General features: G+C 26.9%; 1 protein-coding gene across 2 annotated transcripts; it reads right to left on the bottom strand.

Moving 5' to 3' along the window:
• Window positions 1-1,016: 1,016 nt before the first annotated feature.
• LOC100166277 (transmembrane protein 62) lies at window positions 1,017-10,812 on the bottom strand. Of its 2 annotated transcripts, none has more exons than XM_008187065.3 (14): window positions 10,530-10,812; window positions 9,843-9,954; window positions 9,136-9,273; window positions 8,755-9,056; window positions 8,543-8,691; window positions 8,321-8,479; window positions 7,558-7,711; window positions 6,614-6,736; window positions 5,019-5,112; window positions 2,280-2,402; window positions 2,086-2,204; window positions 1,951-2,006; window positions 1,658-1,893; window positions 1,017-1,504 (listed from the first exon to the last, which is right to left on the bottom strand). In XM_008187065.3, the coding sequence occupies exons 1-14, from the start codon at window positions 10,563-10,565 to the stop codon at window positions 1,476-1,478; spliced, it is 1,830 nt and encodes a 609-aa protein (XP_008185287.1). In that variant the 5' UTR covers window positions 10,566-10,812; the 3' UTR covers window positions 1,017-1,475. The 2 variants fall into 2 exon arrangements, with proteins under 2 accessions (XP_008185287.1, XP_001947522.1); XM_001947487.5 differs by having other exon boundaries at window positions 5,019-5,100; window positions 10,530-10,811.
• Between the last annotated feature and the right edge of the window lie 1,103 nt (window positions 10,813-11,915).

The following is an 11,915-nucleotide window of genomic DNA, read 5'->3' as shown; positions in this document are numbered from 1 at the left end:
TTCCGAGTCGATTTTCCGTTTTTTGCCACTGATTTAATAGATAAATTACTAATGCCAGCAGTGTTGCGGTATACCAGAAAAATTTAGATATAGCAGTAATTTACAGAACCTAGTTATAGTAATTAATAATTATTGCTAGGGCTGGGAATGTAATGCCCTATAAAACTGAAAAATGCTTTAATTTAAAAATTCTAAATAATGCAGGTAAATTGTTATTATTTTTAATAAATTGTAAAATATGAGTGATAAAATAGTAATTAAAATAATTTTTATATAGGCTTCAGGGTTTCTTTAGGCTAAACTTCAACTTCGATTTCTTTTAATTTGAAAAAACAATTATTTCCTCATATTTTTTCAAACTAATTTGATAGATTTGGATTATTCATTCATTTAACTGTACACTCTAAACTGTTACACTGAATCACCAGAGATTATTTAAGATTTACAAATAAAAACAATCTTCTGTTATCCCCCAGTAAATTTTTGTAGATAGAGAAGCTCCTTTCAACGTCTACCAAAGTGATGGGTGAATATCTAAAAAACGCCAAATCATTTACTGTCATATAAAACTCGCATTAGCGTATAAATTCTTAAAATAAAAATTTCAAGTTTGAATTTTGGACCCAAAAATCTAATAATGCTCTGAAAACCCTATAATAGACCTAAAAAATTGTCAAAAAATGCAAAATAAATTTTCTTATTCTCATTCAAAAATACTTGTTACGGATTTGTGACCAGGCGAGCATCGTACAGCAATCTCTGGAAAAAAATGAAAAGTGCATAGAAATCCCAGCCCTAATTATAACATATTTTACCTTGACTTATTTTGGGTGGATTGAATGTTATAATGACTATAATTATTCATTATTATTGAAAATACCAAATTTTTCTTTAATCGTCTATAACTGAAAATCTTTATATTCTGAAAAAACCATCCCAAAAAATTATCTTTTACACAAGTTCTACCAAAATTTATTTTTTTAACTCAATATCACTCATAAAAAAAAAAAAACCACACAATCAAACACAATATATTACAAAGTAACTATCTTCAGGACTATCTGCTTATAACTATTAGGACAAAAACAAAAATTATTAAATAACTTATTTTTCAGTACTTTGGTATCTATAGACAATAGTAGGATTTACAATTTGTTTTACAAATATTGAGTTAATTTTAAAATTAAAATACAATAATTTAAGTAAATATTAAATAATACTTAAGAAAAAATTAAATTATACAACATATAAATGTGTGTATAAATTATGTATGGTTTTTTTAAAAAAAAAAAATAAATTAAAATTATAAAATTATATAAATATATTATATTGATATAGTTAGTGATAAATTAAACTATAGGGATCAATAAATAATGTGGACAAATGTCAATATAGGACGTTAACAATTATCATGTTAACAACAGTGTACTTCTACGCAATTGTGAAATAAATAATAATACAATATTATACAGTGTTTAATTTGTATTTAGTTTTTCCATTACTCCTGTTTTCAATAAACATAAAAAAAATAAAACAAATATTAATATTGTGGAATTTTTAATTTTATAATCATGCAAAATTTGAACAACAAAACTACATTTAGGTATACTAGTACAGGCTATATATTATTCAGTTATTTAACGATACCTATCATTACCTGTTGCATATCGTATCTCGTTTATAGTAATTCTTCGTGTTTCATTCCAAAGCCAAAGTGCAATAAATATTGACCATGTTTTTAATGGACCAAATATAGTAGCTATCCAACCATATGCTCCAAAAAACCATAGACAACACACAATTTGCCAAATTATCAGAAAGAAAAAAATCATATCCACATAAATATATGGTGAAGTGACAAATGTGTATTGGGTATTTGGTAATGATTGCATTCTAAAATAATAATTTCATTATTTTCATTACTTTGTCATAGAAACAATTTATAGGTACCTTTTATCAAGTCGGTGACTAAGTATACAATTAAGAGGCAATTGAAAAGTTAAGATCTAAAACAATAATAATAGTTAATTACAAAATTATATATTTAAACAATGAATTGATCCACTGACAATCTGATCAACTTACTTGTCCAAAACCATATGCATATATAAAAGAATCCTGTATTAGTTTTCCCTTGACATAAATGCCCCATGGAAAGACCCAACCAATCAAGTCGGTTACAAGTTCTCCAACAGCCCATGGACCTATCCCAAAAATTAAAGTCAATTATGGATATAAACAATTGTAAAGTTTATTATTTTAAGAAATTAATTGATTACCTATACACAGATAAATGTAAAATAAAAGCAATGTGTAAAATATACGATTCACACTTGACAATAAAATCATTTTTCTTGAGTATCTCTTGATCAGTGATAATTTTGCATTATAGATGATTCTATCTATTAAAATATATTTTTTTTCAATATAAATTTTATTATTTCATAAAAAAAACTTAATGTAATTATGCTATAAAAATATTTTATTATTTCAATCCTGCGTTATATATTTGAAATTAATTTAAATGTAACCATTAGGTATATTCATTATAAAACTGATTCTGAACTCAGATTATAGTTTTATACTGACAATTCAATTAATAACTAACAAACATAAAACATTTAGGCAAATATCAGCAAGTATGATGTAAATGTATAATCATTCAATTTTATATAGAAATATTAGTTTAAGACTGTTTTGTTATTTCCAGTAAATTTAAAGTCACAATACACCAAAATGTTATGTTGAAGTAAAAAAAGTACCCAGTGATTGGGGTCACTTTGGTCCACAGGTTATATCTTTTTCAATTTAATAAATTTAATATTGAATAAATCAGTATAACTATTGATTATAAATACTATAGATTGCTCACTGGCCGGTTTTTCGGTATCACAAAATATTTACTCCCGGTAGATTACCAGGTGACAAGACTACTAGCAACTTACAATGTTACCTGATATTACTAAACCTAGCGGCCGTGTTATTGGGTGCGCGCTTGTGATTAGTAATATATTGTGACACCGAAAAACTGGGCAGTGAGCAATCTATAGTATTTATAATTAATAGTATTTTTAAATAAATTACTATGTAATATCATACAATTAGTATTCTGCCTATACAAGCTAAAACGCCCAAAAACTAGTAAAATATCCGTAACTATAGGCATTTAGATTAATATGGTAATGTAAGTCTAATACAGTGGTCGGAAGTTGCGCGCTAATTATAGCGATGCTACAGTAGCAAGCTACTTTATTTGTTGCGATAAACGTAGCATCACTACAATATACCTAATGTAGCAAAATGTTATAGCGCACTAGAAATTTACAGTTAGAGAAGCAAAAATTATCATTATTTTGCTTATTATATCTGATGTAGATATCAGATGGTAAATAAAAATTTTAGATTCTGAGTGGAACGAAGAATGTATTGATTTTACACTGATGTGTTTTTTTATTTTTTTATTTTTGTATCTGTCATCACGGTTTGGGGCAGTAAAACTGCTTCGATTTTCTTCAACAGTATCTTATTTGATGGGAAAGTGAATCTAGTTGGTGCATTCGGGAGGCAAAATTTGAAATTTCATATAGTTTTCAAAAGCGCCATGAAAAACAAAAGAAAAATTAAGGAAAAACGGGAATTTTTAAGCAAAATCTGTTTTCGAGAAAATTGATTTTGGTTTTTGGTGTAACTTTAAAACGAATGACTGTAGATACATGAAATTTTCACTGGTTGTTTATATTTCCATTTTCTATACATGATAAAATTTTCAAAATATTTTGATTTGTTTTGAGCTGTTTACGGACAATTTCAGTTTCCAATTTAATTAGTTTTTTTTTCTATGAATGTCAATAAAACTTTATTTGTTACATTTTCATTTTCCATTTTTTTTTAGTTTTTTTTCTAAAAATATCAATTAAATTTTATTTGTTGATGAAAAAAGCTTGAAAATATAAAAGAAGGCTCCAAGTATATTGTTTCAAAGGCAGATGAAAAATATTAAAAATCCTTAGTCACAGTTTCTTTTTATAAGCATGTTCAAAAATTGACAAAATATGGAAAAATTACGAAAATTAGCAAATTATTTTGAATTAATAATTCGTAAAAATTTTTCTTTTTAGAACTAAGATTTTAAAATGTAATACAAGATTCCTTATAGGTTAATCTACCTTTATCAAAAAAAAAAATGTCTATAAGAAACTCAAATTATTTTAGTTATTTTGTTGTGATTGTAATGATTGTATAATATTATTTGTGGGTACTTGAACTTCTAAAGTATACTATTATATATCTATGATAGTACCACGGTTTGTTGTTGATGTATAACGCGTTACCTGATTGATATTATGATATGATTAATTTGGAATTTATTATTAATACCTATTATAGGTCAATTTTTTTTTAATACTATAGATAAGTATACCTATAATAGGTATGTCTAATACCTAGACTGACAAACCGTCTCCACTCAGAATCGTTTTTCTTATACAATGATATTATATCATTGAATTCAAATTTAATACTATCCATTATACAGTTACCCACTTGTAACCTACTGTACAGCAGAGCGACATCCACTTACCCACCTTTTTTTAGTTAAAATTCTTATCACCAAAATTATAGAAGAATTAAAGAATAATTACAGATTATTATTTTGAAGTTCAACTGTTGTGTTAAATGGTACACTGAAAAAATAAGCCTTGATATACCTTATAGAGTTAATTATTTTAATAAAAACTTTAAGTTATGTAGATTGTATAACTTTCGTAAGAAAATAAAATAAAAAATGTTCTTTTTCATTTTTATAATAAATGTTTTACATCTAAAAATAAATTGAAAAATATTTCTTGTTAAAACAAAATTTAAAATTGTGGGTAAATGTGAATAATTAATTTATGTAGATACATTGTATGATGGGATATTCTCGTACTCTTTTGTATAAGTAGAGTACATACTTATATTAAATTGAAAAATATTAGATATGCTTAGCTAGGCATTAGTTTGAGACAAAAACCACTTACATTTTGTGCATTTGCTAATAAATCGATAAACTATAAGCGGCAACAGGTTAGCCAAAGATGCAATCACAAACATCATAAGTAACTGCAAAAACACCTTATTTTTAATAATAAAACTATCAAAAATGCTATATTGGTCATATCAGAATTAATCTAATTAAAATTTTGAATTATTAACAAAAATAATTTTACCATATTTTCTCATAAACTCAGAAGAAAATAATCCATATAATATGATAATCTTAAAAATGTGTATTTTTAACATAACTACATTCAGAACCATTAGATAAACAATGATTTTTATTGCTTTAAAATTTAATATCACATCACTAACTCACCCCCTAAAATAGCCTACCTGCCATTAACTTATTTATTTATTCTTTGGCCATGATTTTCTATTAGTAAAGGTGCTAATTCAGTATGCGCTTTCCCGCATTTGAAATTCTATACTCGGTCTACGTTCGGTACACAGATATTGGACAACAACTATACCTATATGCGTTATCTACCTCGTTTTTAAATAATATGTTGGGTTTTTCTTTCGACTGTATTATCTTATCATTGATCATCTCTAATAATCTTTACCATAAATTGTATTACTGATGGTTTTACTTTTATAACAGTTGTCACTTTTCGGTTTTAAGTTACAACGCTCATGAAGGTTGTTTGTTACGAGTATAATACTATATATTTTTATATATTGTGTATTATTTATTAAGTACTACAGTAGTGCCAAATGAAATATGCTCTTCCCTCCTTGACAGTTATAAATGCTGAAGTAATTAATAACCGAAATCACGGTGCACGAGTAGACGGCCCCTGTGTATTTGGTTTAAAAAATGGGAACGATTGCCACAAACACGTCTTGTACTGATAAAAGAACGTGAATGCGATGCAGGATCAAAAATGTATTCTGACAAATGGGTTGCATATTGGTATCTCACGAGCCGAGGTTTTGTACACAAGAAATCATAAAATGATATATATTGATGCAAATACAGGAGCCCACACTCAAAACATTGAGAGGTCATAGTTGGACGCAAAAATTAAATTAGTGAAGAAAATGAGGGATGTTCCTCTTAATCATTTGCAGTCCCATCTCAAACACTATTGCTGGCGACTTTACCTTCAAGACAGTCCCGATCTTTTTTCGCCATGTTAGAAGACATTCAGCTCGTGAATGAATGAATATAAAATAAAACCCAGTCAAAACAACGTATGTAGACTGCAGAGCACATAATGACTCATAAAATTTTCGGTAGAGCGTATACCGAATTAGCACCTGGGTAAATTATCATCGCTGAGCTTTAACTGTTTATAGTTTTAAAAAAATATTTGAATAATCAAAATAAGTAAATATTTGTATACTTTTTAAGCACGTAAAATGCATGCATATTTAGTACCTTTTAAGAGTTTTAAGTTCTGAACCCTAGTAATAATTAATACATTACATAATGAAGTTAAAATCAAAGTAGAAAAAAATGAAAACATTTTGAAAATCATGAGAAATAGTATTTATATATAATTAAAAAAGATCTAAATTTACTCTAATATGACCAATTTAAACTATTATAATGCAAAAAAACATAAATACTTACCACATCAGGAAAATAAACATTAAGTGGCCATTGTGAAAATAATTTTAGTCCCGGTTTAGAATTGTCTAATGAAAAAGGATGGTTAATTTCATGTTTACGTCCTTGAATATCTTCTACTCTAACCTGTATATAATTAAAAGAAATTCTAAGTAGTAAATAATAATTACATATATTTAAAATTTTAATAAACAATATTATTTATTAGGATACAATTTAAGTGTTGCAATCAACATTTTAGAGGACCAATTAATTTGTTAAAGCTTTTAGGAGGAAATATAACGGAATATCATAAGCAGTGGCGGCTCGTGAGATTCACCTAAGGTGGTGCACAAGAAATGTATAAGATACCTATGTTAGATGGTAAAAATATTAATTATGTTATAGGTGCATACCAAAATAATGTAATTTAATAATGTAATTAATGGATAATGTACAGTGTTATCGTTTTGACAAACAGCGCGACACTATAAAAATAAGTTTGGTGCACATATTAAATGTGCTCCAAACTACTATATATTACTAACCGACGTAATAATTACACAGCCACCCGGAGCACAAACAATTTGTGCTCCTCTAATTATTTAATCGTTTACAGACACACTTCTCAACATGAAATACTGCAAAAAATTTTTTTTTATTACAGACCATGTGCATAATAATCAATTATATCTGATCATAAGGAAATTACTTCTCAGTTAATTAAGCGCTTGAGGACGATTTTTACAAGGTCCAGTTAAAGTTAACGGACACTTAATCAGCGGAATTCTACCGGTAATAAAATCTGTTTTCAGTCGGTTACCGTTATTCGACACTTAACCGGACATTGTAAGAACGGCCCTCAGTCTTATCTAGATTATTATTTATTACTTATTAGATGGTTAATTGTAAAAATATATACCCTACAAAACAATAAAAATTATACTTATTTAATTATAATTACTTACATTTAATGTATGCAATCCACTTGAGTATGCATTATAATTCCATTCAATTATATAAAGAGGACTACCTTCCACATGACTACAATTTCTCCATTTATATTCCTTATCTATTTTTACTAATACATGTTTGATAGGATCAACAGAAAAGGCTAATATTCTAAAATTAGTAAATAAAAGTTAGTAATTAAATTTAATGAAAAAAATAAGCTTTTTAAGATTTAAAATATATAAAATAAAATGTAAAAGGTTACATTTTCATTATTTAGGTATTAAGATAAGGGGATTTTATATGGCCAAATTACATGTGTGCCAGCAAAATATTATATTATATTTGATGTTTTGGCATACTTTATAGGTAATACAGTCTTTAAGTATGAAAATTATATTTTTGATTTGATTTTTTCATTATTTATAATTTTTTTGTTGTAAATTGAATATTGGCCGTACTTAAAATATTAAAAAAACATCTTTTATTTAACTGGTTTTACTATTGTCTTTAACACATAGGTTAACACATATTTTTTAAGTTTTTTCAAATTGTTGTATAAGAATAATACACGGACAATATAAATTTCCCCATATGTTGTAAGATAACCATTTTAGTTTTAAGGAAAAATAGACAACGACCAAAATATTTGGTGCAGCAACTTTTTTTATATTCATTGCATTTTTAATAAATTACGATTCAAAGAAAAAATGAATGTTGTATAATTCTTTAAAAAAAAATAATATATATTAGATAAATATTATATAAATATCCAATTACCTTATATATTTAATATTAGCTTTTCGATCTTCTTCAGTTTCCATATTTCGTATAGTAAGCCAAGGTATTTTTGGATTAGTGACTAATATAATTGGCCATTGACCATGACGTATGTCAATAAATGAAAATGACCCTTGATCAAATGCTATTAATCTAAACCTACAAACAAACATAACAGTACAGTTAGTTGTTAATTTTACATTTAATCTAAATTCTACTAACGCTCTTCCATCTTTCCAGTCAGCTAGTTCTAACTCTGCAAAACCTTCGTTTTGCATTGTATACATTTGTGGCACCAAACCACCTAATGTATGCAAATGACCACATAAGTATACAACAGACATTGGATTTTCACCTATAATGGACCTTACCTAAGAACAAAAAATTAGCATGAAATAAATACATTAACAACTTAATTCATTATCTGGTTTTACAGTTTTACTTCCTGATGTAAATATGCATGAAGTTGGGTAATGTCCAAACCATACAATAGGATCTTTGGTATTATTTGCTAAAGACTGCAATTGAAGAATTTCAGGTTCATCCAAGTTTCCAATAAAATTAAATGGTCTTTTTGGTCCTGGATCCAAGCAAGCATCAACTGCAATCATATTAAGACTCATTCCGGCATGATTTGTAACTTTGTATTTATATGATCGTGGATGAGACTGGCCTTGTTCAGAATATTTTCGGTAAAAATTTTTTGGAGATTCTAAATTGTTTACATCAAAACTATCTAAAAATATAAATTGAATCACGTATAGTACCTACATTATATAAATATTAAAATACACTTCATATTTTTGAAAGTTTACCATGATTTCCACGAATGTCTAACCATTTAGTTTTTTCAGACACTTTCCCAGATGTTAATACATTGTGGTATGCTAACCATTCTCCTTCATACTGTGTTGATCCAATACCATCTTTTTTTTTAGCATCGGTTAGATCTCCTACAGTAATATTTTGTTTGAATTAGTAATTATAATTACTTGAATTGACATAAATTATAATATAGTAATAACTAATAATCTTAATAATTTTAAAATTAGGAGTTAAAAAATTGTAAGTCAATTAATATAGATCCAAATATCACATGAAAATCCAAAATAAAAATGGTAACCAAAATTCCAAAAAAATTATAACCCATTACTTTTATATTTTGAAACAAACCATAAGTAATTGTTTAAAAATAACTGAATTTAGAAAAAATGAAAAAACACTAAACCCAAATTTGTTTCACTTTATACTTTTAATAGGGACAGGTAAATAGGTTCTTGAACTCTGAACTCTCAAACACCTCAGCGTGGCCCAATTGGCACCCTAGCTATTGAATGAAAGTTAATTATATGGAAATCTCACTGTAGTATTATTATTATTAAATCAAATAATAGATACAAATTTAAGATTAGAATTTAAAATAATTATTTATGTAACCATCATATAGATTAGCATATATACATAGTACCTATTCAATTTTAATTTGAACCGTTAATATTTATAAAATTGCAAAAAAACATACCACTCGCTAATACAGCTGAAGGTTTAATGGTATCCAAAGTTAATTCACAAAATTCTTTGAGCTCAGTTACTCGTTCCCAATCGTGGAAAACACTAAGATGTAAATCTGAAATCTATAATAATAAATGTTAATAAATTGCTATTAAGAGGCCATGATTTAGTTTAGTTCATTCTGCCTATTAGTAAAAATTAAAATTGTTAACATCCAACATTGATAATGTGGGTATCAAATTTAAATTTATTTAAATCACTAATATTAAACTTCATATGAGAAAATCAACTGTTATGATATTAGTATAGTTTTATGATATTGAATATCGTCATTTTAAAACAATAAAAGCATTTTTAATATTTTAAATTATTACTTATTAATTATTATATATTATATTATAATTATACCGATCATTATTTCATTCGCTATAAAAACAAAATTTCTAAAAATTTTAGCTTGAACAGATTATTGTTAGTTATACTCAACTCTAATTTTAATCTACAAACAACAATATTTGTTGGTCTTACAAAAATTAAATTTGTCATTTATGTTACGAAGAGTTAGATAAAAAAAATCTTTAGTTAAAATTGTTCTAATTTAAAATCAATATCTGTTAATCTGTGTGGTATGGTCACAAAAAATAAAATCAACTAGACAATATTATATACTTAAAATAACTGATACTTTTATCGTTACCTGTAGGAACCAAATCAGTCTATTTGTAAGATTCATATTTGAGTAGGACCGTTTTTCATTCAATCGTTGTACTAAAAAGCTTTAAGTTTAATCATGTACTATATTTTATTCATTGTGACGATGGCACAGAAACTTGTAGTACTCTACATGATGGTTTTAACTTTTAAGGATTCAATGATTTGATATTCAGTAATTCGATATTCATATTTCATTAATGAATACCTATTACCTATTGTAATTTGGAGTGGTTGTCGAAACGCCGAATGTCAATAATTGACAATGGACTTTATTTTCTTTTATCATGTTTAAATGTTGATAGCAAGTCACACGAACAGCTGCTGCTATAGGCTACGAAGGACGTCATAGCATAGTACAATTGGTACAATATTATACAAATATTATTCATGGTCTATACCAGATTGCATATTATACTATTTATACCTATACCAGTTAAGCTATGCTGATAAATCCTACTTTTAAAGTTTTAAACTATACTTAACTATACTCATAGATTAACTGACTATACTTAACTATTGTCTATTATAGTTAAGAGGACGTGATACCCGCTTGTAGAGAGCCTATTTTATATTATATTTGAATACAATTATATTATAGATAATAAAGGCTATATATAAATTATATAAAGGCTCTAGCCGCATGTAACAATTATAGGTCTATGGTCTATGGACTATGATCGCCCTATAATAAACGGCTTTCAGATTGATTTTATATCTATGCCCGTGGACTCCGACTGCATAAAACAGCTGAAAAAATTAACTACTAACGCTTGATATCAACACCCAGCAACATAGACAAGGGCGTCCGCAGGGGGGGGGGGGTTAAGTAGGGGCTGTGGCCCCTCCCTTGGATTTTTTCTGGGTTGATTATCATATATTATTATTGATGATTTAAATATTCTAAAAAAACTAAAAAATGACTTAACAATTATAATTAGTGCACTAAATTATTTTAGATTCTGAGTGGAACGATGAATGTATTGATTTTACAATGATGTGTGTTTTTTTTTTTTTTTTTGTGTGTGTGTACACGATAAGAAGTCGAAATAATGCTTCGATTTTCAACTTCAGTATCTTGTTCGATTGGAAAGTGAATATCGTTGGTGCATTGGGGAGGTCAAAATTTAAAATTCCCAGTAATTTTCAAAAGCGACGTGAAAAACAAAAGAAAAATTAAGGAAAAACGGGAATTTTTACGCAAAATCGATTTTGGTTTTTGGTGTAACTCTAAAACAAATGACCGTAGATACATGAAATTTTCATTGGTTGTTTATATTTCCATTTTCTATACACGATAACATTTTCAAAATATTTTGATTTATTTTGAACTGTTTAGAGAAATTTTCATTTGCCATTTTTTTTTGGTTTT

Source organism: Acyrthosiphon pisum, chromosome A1, assembly GCF_005508785.2.
Source record: "Acyrthosiphon pisum isolate AL4f chromosome A1, pea_aphid_22Mar2018_4r6ur, whole genome shotgun sequence".
NCBI classification, from domain to species: Eukaryota; Metazoa; Arthropoda; class Insecta; order Hemiptera; family Aphididae; genus Acyrthosiphon; species Acyrthosiphon pisum.
Note: the sequence above shows the minus strand (reverse complement) of the source record. Positions and strands in the feature narration are given on the sequence as shown.